The 17,479-nt window shown below is 43.0% G+C and overlaps 1 protein-coding gene across 9 annotated transcripts in view; it reads right to left on the reverse strand.

Annotated features, from left to right (window-relative positions):
* Positions 1-446: 446 nt before the first annotated feature.
* Positions 447-17,479, reverse strand: part of R3HDM2 (R3H domain containing 2) — a 167,033-nt gene continuing 150,000 nt past the window's right edge. For 3 of the 9 annotated variants that reach the window (XM_088137957.1, XM_088137953.1, XM_088137954.1), the window contains 8 exons: positions 15,871-16,106; positions 14,497-14,654; positions 13,045-13,145; positions 7,360-7,529; positions 7,104-7,251; positions 6,333-6,433; positions 5,310-5,394; positions 447-1,854 (listed from right to left, as the gene is read on the reverse strand). In XM_088137957.1, coding sequence (XP_087994083.1) covers positions 1,514-1,854; positions 5,310-5,394; positions 6,333-6,433; positions 7,104-7,251; positions 7,360-7,529; positions 13,045-13,145; positions 14,497-14,654; positions 15,871-16,106 — 1,340 coding nt within the window. In that variant the 3' untranslated portion in view covers positions 447-1,513. The remainder of the gene's footprint in view (positions 1,855-5,309; positions 5,395-6,332; positions 6,434-7,103; positions 7,252-7,359; positions 7,530-13,044; positions 13,146-14,496; positions 14,655-15,870; positions 16,107-17,479) is intronic. The other 6 variants (XM_088137960.1, XM_088137955.1, XM_088137962.1 and 3 more) reach the window with 4 other exon arrangements.

Here is a 17,479-nt window from a genome sequence, read left to right on the forward strand (position 1 = left end):
CCAACGGAGTAGGAAAAGGCTTCTGCAAGGTTTCGCCACTTGACCCATACTTCTTTCAACAGCAGGCAATTTGAAGTTAGACAACAAAATGCAAGTAGGAGCAAAATGGCCTAAAGATTATGCAATTGGGGAAAACTTGACGCAGCCCTGACTTTACCAATAATATCATGTATCCTATAGCTCTGATTTTATAGCTTCCTTCTATAAATAGAACAGCGTTAAAATAATGGACTGTAGACATCTGTCATCTTTTAGCAGCCACCAAATTATTACTGGATTTTTGTTAAACCAAGCAATAATTGTATAACTAAATATCAGAAGCAAAGACATTTACAATATGGCTGGGTATTCATATTTGAAGATCATGGGAAAGTTTGTTGACTAGAGTAAATTCCAACTGAAAGTAAATAATTGATGCAAATCTAAAATCACAGTTTATTGCACTCTAATGTATTAGACTATAATTTTCATCAAAGACTCTTAGGGCAATATGCAATGGGAGTTTAAGTCCAACACAACCAAAATAGAGCCCAAAGGGAGTGCTGACTTAGTGCTACATAAAAAAATTTGAGGTTATGCACTCCTCTTCTGCTGCGGATAAGAGAAGGAGAACAAAAATGACTAGTTTTACAAGTACCTTGTTTTGTCACATAATACAAACTAGGATTATATATATAAACAACATATAAAAACTCTGTTATCTTAACTGATGTGTCCCTTTCGTATGCAATTTTGTTTGTAGTTCGTCTGAATTAAAGTGCATTAAGGAGCAGCAAAGAGAGCATCCCCAAAGAGCGTCTTACCTGACTTTTGTGTTGGGACAGAAGCATAGGTTCTGACTACCTGCTGCTCAGGTATTCCAGAGCTCATTATAGCTAACCCTGCCCTCTTCCCACCCCAGCCCCCAACAAAAGGCCAAATATAAGGTAATATTCCAGCCCTGCCTCCTAAGGTCATATGCCTGGGGCGATAAAATGGTCAATGCTTGTGACGGGTTTCCCAACATTCAGTCTGAGAAAGAGAGGTAGGCAGGAAACAGCTTTAAAGTGACAGACGATTCTTTTATATTTAAAAACCAAATAATAATATTAATAATAATAAACCCAGATTAAATAAAATGTACAGTGAATATACCCAGCCAACATCTGTATGTGCAATTAAATACGGCTCCGTACCGCGGCACAACGCTGAACAGAAACAATATACACGTGTTCCGGAGAGGGGGCAAAGGGCAGGACATGTTCTTCCACACAAAAATAATTAAAAAAAAAAAAAAACAGAACCCCCCCAACAAAACAAAAACAAAACAAATCAATGTCTCTTCTCTTCATTTTGTCCATATAAATATCTCCAGGAAATTACCCCCTCTACCACCAAAATTAAAAAAAGGAAAAAAGAAAGAAGGGGAGGCGCATGTGGAACTAAAGGAGGCTGGTCAAGGGGCCGTGGGGGGGGGGGAGGCTGGAGAGGCCAGTCCAATGTGCTTGTTGCCCCCCTGCCCCTCTGTCTGCCCCTATTGGGAGCTGGCACGCTCCAGCACACGTAGGTCGTAGTTCTTTTTGGCCATACGCAACTTGAAGCAGTTGAGGGAGTTGTTGAGATGCAGGGATGCATTTTGGGCTGCCAAAGGGCTGGGGAAGACGGCCACGATGGTGTATAAGGCAGCAAGGTCAGAATGCCTGCCGTTCTCTGCAGTCCCGTGGTTATTGTCGCCCCCGCCCCCAGGACGCCCCTGAGTTTCTTTGAGCCACTGGATTTTGGCACCAGACATGGCTAACTGGGTGAAGAGCTTGTCGGCCTCGGTACGTGTGATCCCCTCAGGCAGGTCGGTAACTTCCAAGATACGGCCCAACACTGTTGGAAGAGGCAGCAAGAGCAAGGAAGAAGGAAGGGAAGAGAAATATGGTTAGTATCCTCCTCTGTGAAAAAAGCAAGAGGCTGAACAAAATGCGAGGGAACTTCAGCTTTCATAACTTAGTAACTTTCTAGACCTCTGACTTGGAGACCAACTCCCGCAGGCCATTGACAGGAATGGGACTGAATTCTTGTCCTTCAGAGCCCAGGGCTACTGGCCCTGGAAACAGTACCTAAGGCCCATGAGAAGGTTCGTTTTAGAAGTCCCACTCTGTTGAAAGTGAAAGAGTAACATAATCAGTTATTGCCTCCTTTGAGACAATGAACACCTGCTCCTTAAGTCAAGCAAGGCATAGGATCTCCTTTGCTACATTACTAAAGTACAGCCTGTCCCTGATTTCATTTAAATGCTTTTTTCCAGCAACACAGGATGCATATCTCCATATATCAAATTGCTTTCACCAGGCTTTGATTATCAGTGCCTCAGTCCCTCAGCAATGTCTGCAAAATGCTACACCAACCTCCCTTTTTTGGGACATCGTTCTACATCTTAGCCAGCTTCTCCCCATCTGTTTCACCATATTAGACATTAGTAGGGATAGCCAACTACGGAAAAACACAGGAATGTAATGAGTCTTTCTTTCAAAACTGATATAAAGTTACTCTAATTCTATCTGAAGGCATGGAACCCAATGAAGAAAGGTGATTTATAATCAAGTCCTGCTGGGTGCTGATGGCAATGAACCCCTATTTACCAGCACACTAAACATACCATGAACGTGTTCTAAAATCTATTTATTGAGCCAAATGTACTACTTTAGGCAGCCAGCTGATTTTACCAGATGTTAGAACCATGAGGAACTGGCAATCAGTTTTAGAGAAGAGAATACTGTATGCTAACATCACGTACAATCCATATAAAGCAAATAACATCAGCACTGTTGCTTTTAGTTTTAAGCATATTAGCGCTGTTGCATCTGCTGTCACCTTCATACACACTGCACTTTGATGGCAACTTCGCAAAGTACATTAAATGAAGGAGACCTATTCAAGCCATCAATTACCTTAGCTTGATACAGTATGTTACATACTGTTGCAGAGATGCCCAATTTGAAGCTAGAGAACTACCTGTGGCCCCTAAAAACCCTGGGCATCATCTCTGGAGACCCACCACCATCAAGTTATTCTCTAATTACTAACTAAAATGTTACAGAAAAGGAAAAACACATGAAGGCATGTGCCCTCATCTTCAAAGGCATTCTGAAAGCGCATCAATCAACCAAATCAAAGTGCCTGCACGCTGTGTACACTTAAACATCCCATTATCAATGGAGCTGTTCTCTTTCCTTCCCAAAAGATCTATGTTGATGGCTTGCTTTAATCTGGTTCTTCTTTTCCAAGATTCTGACTCCAGTCTCATTCATACATCCCTGTAGTCTGTGTACTGTGTTCCCTTTTTTGTGGAGATTTGAGAGGGCGTGTACAAATGCATGAAGAGGCAGCAGTGGTTGGTCCACGCATGTTCTTGGATCCTGCTGGTGCATTTGGTTGTAACAGCATGGTTAAACGTGTTGGTTTGAGACCTGTTGCTCAGCGAATGGCCATTCACATTTCCCGGGTAACCTCCCTGACTCAGGAACACCCTCCTTTCTGAGATACGCCTGGTGCTAGCTTTACTGTCTTTTCAGTACCGGGCAAAGAGGTCTATAGCTTATGGGCCTCTTAACCTATTATGATATTAACTGTAAATTTGTTTGCTGCAATAATGTTTTTGAGTATCTAATTGCTGCTTTTTTATTTAATTGTGTGCTTTAATTATTATTCAATCATTTATATTGTAAATTTAAAGTACGGTAAGCCACCTAGCAAAACCTGGGTGAAGGGCATTATACGCACAATTAAAAAAAAACAAAACAAAGAAATTAGAAACAATGTCTTCCAAAGAACTTATTATTACAGAACTAAATCCTATTGTTACATGGATAGGAAAACACTGAGATCTAAGCTGTATACAGCCAATATAAATGTGACCGCTTCCCAAATCATTCTGGGAAATGTAGTTTGGTGAGATGTATCTAACCACCTCACTTTAAATACAGTCCTCCCAATGTATTCTCAGAAGAATGGTTGCTGCAAAACATATAAAACGTTAAAAAAAAATCCCTTTCTTGTAGATTTTTCATAACAAAAATGTTGGGAAATGTGTGTGAGAGAATGCAGGTATGGGTATACACCTTTATCTGTATCTAATCTACATGTCTCCATATCCCTAAATAAAAGGCCCTGCTGGGGAAAGTTGACGTAAGCAGAAAAGGATTTTTCCTGACAGTCAGCTTATACTGTGAATCATTTTCACAAGGGTTCTGTGCTGAAGAAATTAGTCCCCACCACTGAGGCTGTGTCTCTTGGCAGTAGGCCTGAATGTGTGCCTCGAGTATGGAGCATCATAGCAGTTCCAGTTTCCAGTTAGTAGCTGGGCTGGGTCCCTGCAGGCAGGATTCGTTGCTAATATTAAACAGGTATGTAACAAATATAGCACCAGGCAATTTTCCACTGGAGGGTGCAAACAGAGTGGCTTAAAGGAACAGCTCTAATTTGTTATGGGGGAATTGTCAGCACGCATCCTCAGTGGTTGATATGGATAGTTTTTTGGGCAACTTAGCCTGCCCTGTCCAAATCGACTTTGCTTACTCTTTCCCAAGCACGAACAAGACTCTTGAACAGTTAGTTTCACACACCAAACCTCCTGAAATGCTTAGCTTCAGACCATGGGTGGCAGCATTATTACTTTTTTCTTTTTAAAGCATTTGCAGAGAAAAAAGAGTAGGCTGTATGACTATAAACCCAGTATGGGTAAGAGAGAAAAGGCAGTAGTGGAGAAGAGACAAATTATGAAGAAGGCTAGCTCCATCTCTAAGCCATTGGAGACCTGTTTTTTTCTAGGAAGCTTGAAGAAATAGTGACACTATGTTGGAAGCAATGTGTGATGCCAATACAACAGTTCCTAGCCCCTTGGCACTGGCAGCAGTGATTTTGCTACTTGATGTTGCTGCCAGGAAAGTTCATTAGGATTCACTCAGGAGGGGGCACCTGGGATGTTTGTTGAGGAGAGGGGCCAACAAAAGTTATCAGCAGCAGTGGAATGGATCAGATGTCCTGGGGCAACATCTGCATCTTCAGATGCAAAGTGCAGTATAGAAAACCAGTTTACTATTACTGAACCCAAAGGTATAATCAAATATGGGTTTGGAGTCTAAGCTCTGGTCGAAGTAAGACAACAGATTTTCATGGCCAAATGGCACTGGCATCTTGGCAGAGGACAAACCTACATCAACTTGATCCTTCCAAGCTAACTTGGACTTGGCCATGCTGGCTAGGAATTCTTGGAGTTGTGATGTTCTAGTTCTAGAAGGATACTATGGGGCGGGGGGGGGGGCGGGGGAGGAGTCACTTGCCTATGTCACTTGTCCCGAGATCTGTGGATGCCGACTTGAGAGCTTGCTTCTTACTTCGGTTCCCATGCTTCATCCCTGTTTGTGCCTGTGATGGAAGAGCAAAGGAATCATAACACAGGATACACAGGGCTATCCTTCACACTTATATGCTGGAATTCATTTCAGGAGCTGGTGCTAGATCCTGGAAAGTTTAATCTCTCATGTTCTAACAAATGTACCAAGACTCTTGAACAGTTAGTTTCACACACCAAACCTCCTGAAATGCTCAGTACCAACTAGGTCCCAGAAGGACCAATTTTGCTAAATGAAATTTAGCAGGCTTGGAATCGGATGGGAGATTCTGCATGGCGAACATTTTCTTGAGTTTCACTAGAGAAAAAAGTGAGATTTAAAGGACAATGGTCTTACTGAGCCATCACCACAATGTCATCAGTAACCACAAACAGAGCCAATTACAAAGCAGCATCAGTGGAAATCTTTCACCTATTATTTAACATCTGAGCTCGGTATTCTCTACATGTTTTTCAACATGAAGTTAGTCCTCTGAATATTCAGTCTCTGTTTTGACAGAGTCATACCCATCATCTTTTTGGTCTGTTTTAAGTACAGCAGGAGTTTTGACAGCATGTGCGGGCCAGGGGAGAGAAAGCTTGCACCCATTTACCAGAAGACATACTATATTCTGCAGCCTTTCTTTTTTCTTCTCTTTTGGGCTAGCAGGAATAGGCAGTCACAGTTCCATATTAAAGTATTGGGCTGCAACTACCTGGCATTTTTGTTTTTGAGGAATGCCTAAAGGAGCCCAGAAGAATTTTCAGAAGAAAGATAACAGAGGATGACTGCTTGCTATTGCAGCATGACTGCTTCCTATTTTTTAAAAGTGAAAAGAATCTTAAAAGGATTCTGTCGGGAAAAATAGTTGATGTCAAAGGGTTCTGTGACCCATCTCTCAAAGAGAAAAATTTTGGCCATTTGGCTGAGAAATGCTTCCTCAAGGCCTCATGCTTCCCCCCTCCCCCTCACCTGGTGTGCTGTATAGCTGGACTGGTTGTGCAACAGAGGTGGGGGGCAAATGGAGAGATTGTACTGCAGCGGCTGGCCCAGCAAGGAATAGCGCCCGTCACCTGGGGAGAAGCAAAGCCCAAGAAAGGTTAATTGATGGCACTTGATTCTCTTTTTGTATCATAAATAGGAGTAAGGGGAGGACACTGGAAGTATCGTAATCAAATGTCGGCAATCTTTTCTAAGTGAAATTTAGCGGTCTCATGATATTTCAGCTGTTCAAAAATGTATGTTATTGGGGGTTGCAGTGCCTCTTGGAGGAACTGCTAGCCATATTGATATGATCTTAATCAATCTTCTCTTCTTTATTAAGAGGGATCTTCACTTCCCCATAAATTAATGGACAAACAGTTGAAATCATACCCATTTACAGCTAACATGCTCATGTTCTTGGTTAGACAAAGATTCTGGTGGAAGTATTTGAACTGCATTCATTTGAAGCTCCAAGACTAAAAGAATATTGTAGTTATTTGGCATCATAGTGTAAAACCATAAGGAACTCCTCCACAATTTTCTAAAGGTTGGGCACTGCAATTCGTAGTGAAACTAGCTTAATCTGGAACTGTAAAGGCACTACTACTACCCACAAGGCATCTGTTCATGAATAGGACACCAAGCAAGATGTTCAGGTCTAGGAGACCAAAATCACTTATGTGGAGTTGCCCTTTATTCTAATGCAAACACAGTGAGCGATCTTCATTATGATAAGTCCTCCCCCACTACCTTTCTTACCTTGTGCTGGGCCCACAGGCCGGGGGAACTGTGTGAGCACCGGAAGGGGACTAAGACCTGTGCAGACGCTGTTGAGGCTGGTGACAGGTGATGGTGTAGGGGACTGTGTGGGGGATGTGATAGGGCTATTCAGCTGGGTGCTGCCGGCCTAGAAACAGGAAAAATCAAAAGGATGGTGACTGGCTGGCATTAGCACAGCTAAAGACAGCCCAATCTTCTCTCCCTCTTCCACCAGCCCCCTTCCCCATCTCCCTACCTGAGCGCTGTTGTCTGGGCTATAGATGTCACCAGGCTTCTGACCTCGCTGGTCTAAACTGTAGTACTTGCAGTGGTTCCATTGCACCATGGATGAATTCTGAGGAGGCTGGGGGCCATTGGGCACATTGAGTTGCATGACTACAACACCAGGCCCTGCCGGGGACACCCCTAAAAGAGAAGGAAAAAAATTATCCGATATTATGGACATCATGTCAAGCATAAATCCTTCTTTGTCTCTTTTACAGCCTCTTCTCCTTGGAGCGGATGTGGTCTCGACAGAATCTTCATGGGAATCATTTTTTAATACAGGCAATTCCTGGCTTATGGCACCATTCCGTTCCTGGACTGCTTGAGCAAGTCAACTTTTACAGAGTTTGCCTGCCATATTTGCATATACACTAAATGGTAGTTGGCTTCCTGCAAGTATGCAGTGTCCAGCTTTTTCTGCATGTGCTAATATGGTGGCTCATATGTTTTATGTTCCTTGCATACAATCAAACTAATGTAAGTTGTGTGTGGTTTAACTCAGAGACCGCCTGTACCAGTATTTCATCATCGTATTAAAGTACATGGCTGTTTATGTTTCACAGAACTACATAAGCAGTAAAATAAAATATTCCAAATAAATTACTTCTGCTCAGAGCCACTCTGGAATGGAGTGGCATAGAAATCTTATGAAATAAAATAAAATAAAATAAAAACTAATAGCATGAGAAAGAAGAAAAGTATTAAGTTCCAAAAGAGATAAAAGTGAGGCACAGCATGTGCTTAGGCACATACATGACCTTTAAATGAGAAACATAATCATGGATAGAAATATTCTGATTTACAAGATTATTGGCATTATTATTAATGCTACTATTATTATCATAATAATAGTGGCATTAATAATAATGCCAATCAACAACCTCAGATATGGAGACGATGCCACCCTAATGGCAGAAAGCGAAGAAGAACTCAAGAGCCTCTTGATGAGGGTGAAAGAGGAGAGTGCAAAAGCTGGCTTGAAACTCAACATTAAAAAAACTAAGATCATGGCATCTGGACCCATCAGTTCCTGGCAAATAGAAGGGGTAGAAATGGAAGCAGTAACAGACTTCATTTATTTGGGCTCCAAGATCACTGCAGACGGAGACTGCAGCCATGAAATTAAAAGACGCTTGCTCCTTGGGAGGAAAGCTATGGCAAACCTAGACAGCATATTAAAAAGCAGAGACATCACCTTGCCGACAAAGATCCGCATAATCAAAGCTATGGTTTTCCCAGTAGCAATGTATGGCTGTGAGAGCTGGACCATAAAGAAGATTGAGCGCCAAAGAATTGATGCCTTTGAACTGTGGTGCTGGAGAAGACTCTTAAGAGTCCCCTGGACTGCTAGGAGGTCAAACCAGTCAATCTTAAAGGAAATCAACCCTGACTGCTCATTGGAAGGATTGATAATGAAGCTCAAGCTCAGATACTTTGGTCACCTAATGCGAAGAGAGGACTCTTTGGAAAAGACCCTGATGCTGGGGAACATTGAAGGCAAAAGGAGAAGAGGACAGCAGAGGATGAGATGGTTAGATAGCATCACTGAAGCAATGAGCATGAGACTGAGCAAACCCAGGGAGGCAGTGAAGGACAGGAAGGCCTGGCGCGATATGGTTCATGGGGTCACGAAGAGTCGGACATGACTTAACGACTGAACAACAAATTATTATCATTGTGCTTTCTCTCCTTTATATTCTCCAGAGTAGAATATAAAAAGCTTTCACAAAATGATCTTCCAGAAAAGCATTTCAACTAAAACAATGAGCAATAAAAGATAGTGGTCAATCTTCCTCAATCTGGTGTGCCCCCCGCCCCCAGTATGTTCTGGGACTGCAACTCCCAGCATTCTCAAAGACAATACTGGTTAAACTGAAGGATCTGCAAAACATCGGAAGGGTGCTAGGCTGGGAAGGGTACACAGGTTATGTTAGACAGGCTAGGGAGCACATGGTTTTTAGTGAAAGACCAAAAGGAGTGAAAAGAATGAATAAATACTTCCCTCTGCATGCCAGTCTTTGCCTTCAGGTTGTCTGTAGTAAGTGTGAAGACAAAAACTCAGGTGTGGGGAAAAGAAAAGACTGTTTGCTTCTCTGAAATGATTCCAGTCTTCAGAATACAGTCAGCTCAGTAAGAAATGAGCAACAGTCTATGTCTGCTTTGGCTCTAGAGTTGTCATCGGCAGCAGTAGCCAATGACGCTACTTTAATCAACACTTATTTCAAAGTTCAGAAAAGAGAAAGAGAGCCAGGGACTCAGCACTGGATATAGCAAAGTTTCGAGTGCATTCTTTGATGCAGAGTTTCTGTCTCTCTGCAGTCCTGGCTCAATCAAACTGCTTCCCATGGCCAGAAGAATTCTAAGTATATCAAAGTAACTGGGAACTCACTCAAAAAGTAAAAATAATTCTCTGAGAGGGGAGGCAACTTTATCTCCCCTAAGGTTCAAACTTCAGCCTCTTTTTCCAGATTCCTTAACAAGAAACAGAGCAAGCAAATCCATTCACTTATATAGACACGGAAAAGGACCTGAAGTAGCATAACTTTCCAGGGGTGAACATAACTGCTGATTCTCACATAAAAGAAAATGCAGACAGGGAGGAGAAAAACTCGGCTTTCACATAGAGATAGCAAAATAGCTTCATTTTTACTTTGTAGGTTTTGAGTAAGCTTTTGAAATTGGTTATTCGTACTGACTTTCTCCTTTCTGGAGGAATGGAAGGTTGGACTGTAACCTGGCCATTGGTGCATATGGTGGATCTGTAGCTTTGGAACTGTGAAACTGGCTCCGGTCAAAGGCCTGAAGGTGCTCACTTTCTGTGTGCCTGGCAAATGGGGAAACTGCATGTGACCCAGAAATCTCTTCACTTAGTGCAATGACTTTGAGCCATCACACACACAGGAGGCAGAGAGGAAAACAGTTGGGGGAAAGCTGCAGGGATAAAACCAGATGGGCCCCATTCAGCAGAGAAATTACTGCTGCTCAACAGCTAAGTGGCAGTGAGGATCATCTCAAACCCATCCGCTTCAATGTCACGGTGAGAAAAATGATTGCTAGGTTAAAATCTTCCTTTACTGTTAACTGCAAGGAAGATCAAAAGGACAAAATGCCACACTCATATAATTTATAACAGTAGAAATGGTTTTGAGATGCTGTTTCTGCTTGCTGCCAAAGATCAGACTTTATTCTTTATTTATTACTGAAAACCTGTAATTGCAGTTGCCCTTATTTATTAGACTTGGCAGAGGGCCATGACCGAGAGCATCTTTTGAAAAGGACCCACAAAAGACAGAATTGATAGAGGCCCATTGTGATGGCCTCTCTGCCATCCAGGATTGTTATCAACCACTATACAGAAAGAAGGATGAGTCTCTTAAGAAGAGACTTCTGGAGCAAGGAATGAATTCTCTTTCCATCCTCAGGGGGTTTAGGTCTGACCAGTTATGTGAGGGACTGCCTATCTCCCATGGTTTCTGCCTGGCCAGTATGAGCCAACAGAATGGGCATGCTCCGGGTCCCCTCAATGAAACAGTGAGACCCAGGAAGCATGCCTTCTCTGTCATGGTGCCTGCCCTCTGGAATGAGATTCCCCTAGAGATCTCCGTGGCTCCCACCTTGATGGCATTCCAGAGGGCCTTAAAGACCTGCGTGTTCTCCCGGGCCTTGGGCAGGCTGGATGGAACCCCTTGCTAGGAGTACTTTACATAAGTTGCATATGTTTTGGTGTTGGTTGTCTGGACCTTCCATCTTCTGTATTTCTTTCATTGTATTTTTATTTACCTTATGTATTTTTATCTCGTTTCCTTATATTGTGAGCTGCTCAGAATTGGCTTGGATTTGGGCACCACAGAAATAAATAAACAAACAAACAAACAAACAAATAATGGGGAATCTGGAAGCTTGTTTGCAAGCTTCTCTGGAGTTCCTAGGCAAAAAGCCAAATTGGTGTTAAAAAGCTTTCTGATCCCAGCTATACCGCAAGACACATTGATAAAATTTTGTTTGACTCCAAGTATTCTCCCAGGGAGCATGGACCAAACAGAATATCTAGATTACTAGATTCAAAATCTCTCCAAGCACAATACGAGTTCCTACAAGTCATTCCAGAAAATTGTGGGAAAGAACCCAGGAATAGGCTTTATAGCACCCTTAGGAGATGGTATTGCAAATGTGCTTTACATTTGCGGATTCTTGGAAGTCCAAAGCAGCCTAAATCACAAGGAATAGGGTTAGGCAGGAAAAAATAATGCTGGGCGACAGACATGGGCAGAGATAATCAGGCTATGACAAAGATGATGGTATCTCCAGTTTGCACATATAGCATAATCAAGCTGCTTGGACTGACCTCACACTTCCCAAACACTCCAAGGGAAGCAGAGAGATGGAGTTACTGGATAATAACATACTGAATAAGGATTGCACCTGCATGGGATAGAGTTAGAATCTTGGGTCTTCTCCAGGCATCAGCCACTGGACAGGCAGGTTAGAGTGATATCCAGGTGCATGTTTGCACACCTAAGGTTAAATGTCTCTATGCATGTTCCTCCTAGAGATTCCAGATCTGGCCAAGATGACATACCCTTAGTTACAGCCTGTTTGGACTAGTGACACTTTTAGTTATTTCCTGACTGGTAATGTGCCATAGGTGAGACTATTTTTCAAAAGAGTTCAGAAATTTTCAAAAAGAGTTCAGAATTTTCAAAAGAGTTCAGAAACTTTAGCTGATCTAGAACACTGCAGACTGATAAGGACTAATTGTAAGGGCACCGATAGGGCATTATACTCCAACAAGAGAGTATACTGCATTCCAATAGGGGTAGTCTCATTGGCTACCAATCTGTTTCTGGGCATAATATGAAGTGTTACTTAGGGCTCAATATGACTCAAGATAACTTAGGATAAAGCTGTTGGAAATATATCATTTGAGTCTATCCAGACTTTAAGATCTGAAGAACACATTTGAATTTCCACCTCATTTGGTGGGAATGCAAAAGAAGGCCTTCTTGGTCGCTGCTCCCAAATTCTGGAATTCCTTGCCAAGGGAAGTAAAAGTTGCTCCCCCACTGTTGGGCCACAGGTGACTTTCAATATTTTTTAGAGGAGGTAGGTATATATATCTGAGGAGCCGTCTTGCCCCTGTTATATCAGCCCGCCCCACTCAATCGGGCAGAAGAGGCATGTTGTGGACCCCACCAGTCAAGGAATTTCAACTGTCGGGGTCTAGGAAGAGGGCCTTTTCTGCCGTGGCCCCCGCTCTGTGGAACAACTTATCACCTGAGGTGCGGTGTGCCCCCACTCTCATGGCCTTCAGGAAGAGTGTGAAATCTTGGCTATGCCAGATGGCCTGGGGTCTGAGGGGGGCTCACACCACTGGAATTGGCTCGTGGGGTAATTGATTCTACCCTCCACCCCCTCGTCATCTTGAACGTTTTGAGTCTTTTTATGTATATGGACTTTTTATATAGTTTGACTTTTTAACTAAATTAATGTGTCATTTATATTTTTAACTGTTTTTGAGGTTTTATTTTAACCGTGAGCTGCCCAGAGTCACCCTCTGGGGGAGATGGGCAGCATATCAATTTAATAAATAAATAAATGTAGATCAATCACAGTCTCCCAGGTTTGTTGTACCTATAGATAAAGTACCCCGCCTTACCTGAATACTGTTGCTGCATCTGGGGTGGGCTGCAAGGAGAAGGGGACTGGGGCATCTGGTACTGCTCTGTACCTGGAGGCTGCAAGAAGCCAACAGAAGGGCTAGAAAGGGGAAAAAAGGAGACCATTTGGGGCAGGTGATCATCATGATGGAGATAACACTGTATTTCTACTGAGTGTTCCTCAGCCACATTGTGCTCAGCAATTTTCACCAGTCTAATGCTATTTGGTTGATTTCAATTAAGGGGATGCTTATTCAGGGCTACAGAGAATAGGAACGTCTCTCAGTATACACATTTCCTTTTTCTCTGGCTGCTAGTACTGGGCTCGTCCCAGAGAGGTCTATCAGCGTAAGAGGCGACTGGTTAGATCAGAGTTACCCAAGTGAAAAGAGGCAGCCAACAAGCCTGCTGAGCACAAAAGCTGAGGCTAAAGCTGAAGCTCCCCAATGATTTTCAGATGATTCAAGCAGGCAGATCTTGCCTAGGGTTTATGCCAATTCTGAGGAGCTCACGCATTGTTAGGACACAAATACTAGCAACCTGCTAAGACTATGGATGCTCCTAAAGAAATCAGAGAGGGAAACTGCTGGAGCAGGATGCTTTTGCTATTTACTCAGAGGAGAAATGAACTCTATAGTGACTTCTATCATTTAAAAACCAGAATTTACAGAAATGAAAAGTGGTGTATAAATATGGTGAATATGCCAAAATAAATAACATTGCTTCATAGAAGCTTCCAGGTTTGACAGATAAAGATCTTGTGAACAACTCTCTCCTGACTTCTTTTCAGGTGGCCTTTCTGCTATAATTCATCACTGGGTTAAAATGTATGCATTACTTTGGATATTTCTTTTTAAACAGAAATGTAGCATAGAAAGACTTTTAACACATGCCCATAAATTTACTCTGGCCTTGCACTTTACTATATTTCTTGAGGATCTTTGTCTGTTTCTCTCTCTCTCTGCTGGATTAGAACCTGGGAGACCATGAGTTCAATTCCTTTCTTAGGCACAGAAGCGGCTGAACGATTTTGGGCCAGTCACTCTTTCTCAGCACAGCGTGTTTCACAGGGTTATTGTTGTGAGGAAAGTAGGAGATTGGGCCACTATGTATGCAGTCTTGAGTTGCACAAAATAAAGGCAGGATATAAATCTGGTAACTAAGTCAATCAATTCCTTTTTTAAAAAACATCATGAACCTGAATTCTGGTAATAAAATTCTCAAGCTAATTCAAATAGCATAAAACAAGCAAAGCCCTTCCCTTAATCTAATGCCGGAGATTTTAATTCTTTTCTTTTAACATGGCATCTAAAACCCAGCAAAACAGGAAGTTTTTTAAACAAGTAAAGAATGCTGATCTATCAAGGGAATCCCTGGAAGAAAATAATGATCCTGAACTGACGTTTCCCCCAAACAGAAGGGTTATGTAGAGGTTTCGCTCCTGCTCATACCTGGTGCCGTTCTGCTGGGCTGGGGGGATAACACTGTAATAGACTGGCATCCCTCCAGCCTGGAGCCCTCCTTGCACAGACTGGTTTGCTGGTACCAGCACGGGCTGCTGAAAGGGTTGTTGGACCACGCCTTGAGAGTCATTCGCTACTGGCACCTGCTTGGGGAATTAAAGAGCAGAAGGGAGAGAATACATGATCTTGGGAAGAGGCGGTGAAGGGAACCCTGAGTACAGTATAGAGCAAGAGTGGGAAAAACATCAGGCTCCCCCTCTCTCCAATATCAGAATCTATTTGACCTCTAAAATTCTCCCTTTCAGTCTCTACAGCTCTGGCAAGAGAATATTGATTTGGCAGGAATTCTTCTGTGGTTTAAAAACGAGAGAGTACATTACTGTGGAAAAGGCAGTTTGTATTCAACAGGGCACTCTTTCCTCCACACTCATCTGCTAGCCTTGTCCAGTCCACCCCATTCTTCCACGTTCTCCTTTTCAGGGTCTCATGCGCTCTTATTTCTTTTTCAGATCTTATCCACGCCCAGAACAAACTCCAACGTATGAAGACTGAGCCTATCAATGCCTCCTTATTTGCTGCGTCAAAAATGCAGCCATACTTCAAGAACTACTGTACTTCCCAGGAATCACCCACTACAGACCCATGCAAAATTCACTCCGGATAGACAAGGGCTCTCAAACAGCAGCCCATTCTAAAGAAATGCTACAGTTCTGAGGAGTTTGGAAACTCTGTGTGGGCACCTTTCATGAAGTTGGGAAGCAAAAGTTCTTGCACAGAATACAGATCTTTGATTATATAGTACATTGTGTGTAAGCTATCCAATGAAGGTGGCTTATCTTTTTCCAGTTTACACAATACCTAGCATACAGTTACTGTCCACTGACTGGAAAAGCTTTCTAGAACTGACATGACACCTGGCTTCCAGAAGGAAAAGGGAAAAAAAAAAAAAAAAGGCTGGGGAAAACAACCAACTTATTTCTAGGACCCCCTGAAAGTGAAAATACAGAATTAGCCACTGGGATGTTTGTCTCAGTTCACATTTGTCAGCAGCAGCGTTTTTTGTTTTATTTTCCCAGATCTGAACTGTTCACTTCTATTGCCCGGTTCCCGCTTTGAAGTGTAATTGTTCATATTGTCGGTTTTGTATGAAATAAAATGACTGAACAGGCTAGATAAATTTTGGATTTCTGAAAATGTTACACCAAGTTTGGAAAAGCAGCCTGAAGGTTTCCAAGCCATGTAGAGCCTATGTGGGGTTCGCTTCTCTCATACCAGGTCCCCGGTGCTGTAACAGCAGAATTGCGACTTCCCTTCCCTTCCCTTCCCTTCCCCTCCCCGCTCTCCATTCTTGGTGCCACTTACTTGATATGAAGGCAGTGGAGTGTACTGGACCATTAGGCCTTGCATCTGACCGCCCATGTTTCCCCGCTGGCTGCTCAGGAGGCTCTGGCTCTGGGACTGCTGCACACCCATCATGCCCTGCATCTGGCTACCCATGCTGCTGCGCTGGCTGCTGAGGAGGCTCTGACCCTGGGGTTGCTGCACTCCCATCATGCCTTGGTATGACTGCTGCTGGTTGGACAGGATTGGCTGTAATCCTGCATCGGAACAAGAGAGCGAAGATTACAGCTGGGACCCGCAGGTGGGGGGCATCTGTTGTGTTTTCAGTCCAGCCAGCCACTCTGCCTTCTGTGGCCACTGAGCACATTTACCCTTTTGGTGGGGTAGGGGAACTTTTGAGTTTGCTCCTGAAGATTTTCTTCTTCCTTCTCCAAACGGAAGGAGAGCTCCCCTGAACATAACGATATCTCCCTTAGCAGCCTTCATAGCATGGTATATCTTATTGCTGTCTTTTCTTCAGTACCTTTTTGAAGAATATGTGGGAAAATTGACTGTGTATGCATGGTGCACCTCTTCTCTGACCAGTGAATTGCACTACTGTATATGATTTTCAGAACTGATAAATATTTAGGAGTTTAAGCGGGTGGAAAGTCAAAAAAGCTCAGCTAATATGAGGGTCAAACTGTACATTGGCTAAATGCAACAGCTGTTAACAATGCAACTGTTGTGTGCTTGGCTCCCCTCTTCTCTAACACTTCTAAGGGAAAAAACTGCAATGTGTGGAGTCATAATATTCTGTCATTTCTCCACATCCTCCTACTGCTGGCATGGGATTAAAACATTCATAGCAGAGAGACATCATGCTGTGAGTTAAATTCTTACTAACTCAGGGGTGGGCAACTTGCAGCTCGCATATGCCATCCAGCACCCCCCCCCCCAATATCATAACGCCATACTGCTAAAATACAGCAGTTAACTAGTTAGTTTGGCAGCACTATTTTTCATAGTATTTTTTTCCAACCTACCCTCCCCATTCCCACTCTTACCTCTTCCCCCACCCCCCAAAAAAGCCTGGAACAAAATCAGCCTCACCCCTTCTGCTGGCACCACCGTTTTTCTGCAGCTGCCCCCCTGCGATCCCTTGCAAAGTTAAACAGCTGATAGTAGCCTCTAACCCTTCAAATGCTGCCTACCTCTGTACTATCTATTGCAGATGACTTGCTCAACATGCAGCTGCCATATTATGCAGGTATGATGGAAACTTAAACTAGTATCTTTTCTAGCCCAATGTGTATCCAATTCTGGTGGGTTCATCCCACTGAAGATACTATTTTAGTGCCTCCTTTGCGGAAAGAGATCCAAAGTTCTGCAGCAGCTTTCCACTGTAGCCTCCAAAACCACAGCTAAACCAGCTTCCTTTACATTTCCGCTCATATGTTTCAATGGGCCCTCCTTGCTTCATCAGCTCCAGTTGACTAGTCTCTCCAAAAGACTGGTTTTCAATAAGTACAGCCCTTCAGACTTGAGTTTTCAAATGCATGGAAAATCCATAGAAGGTAAGAGCTTAAGGGCACACACAACCTGCTCATGCCTTACGGCTGAGCTAAACTTGCCCTCACAAAGATCTTTA

This window comes from Python bivittatus, unplaced genomic scaffold (assembly GCF_059951505.1).
Source record: "Python bivittatus isolate LINGU-HERP-01145 unplaced genomic scaffold, Pbiv_v1 ctg000220_np1212, whole genome shotgun sequence".
NCBI lineage: Eukaryota > Metazoa > Chordata > Lepidosauria > Squamata > Pythonidae > Python > Python bivittatus.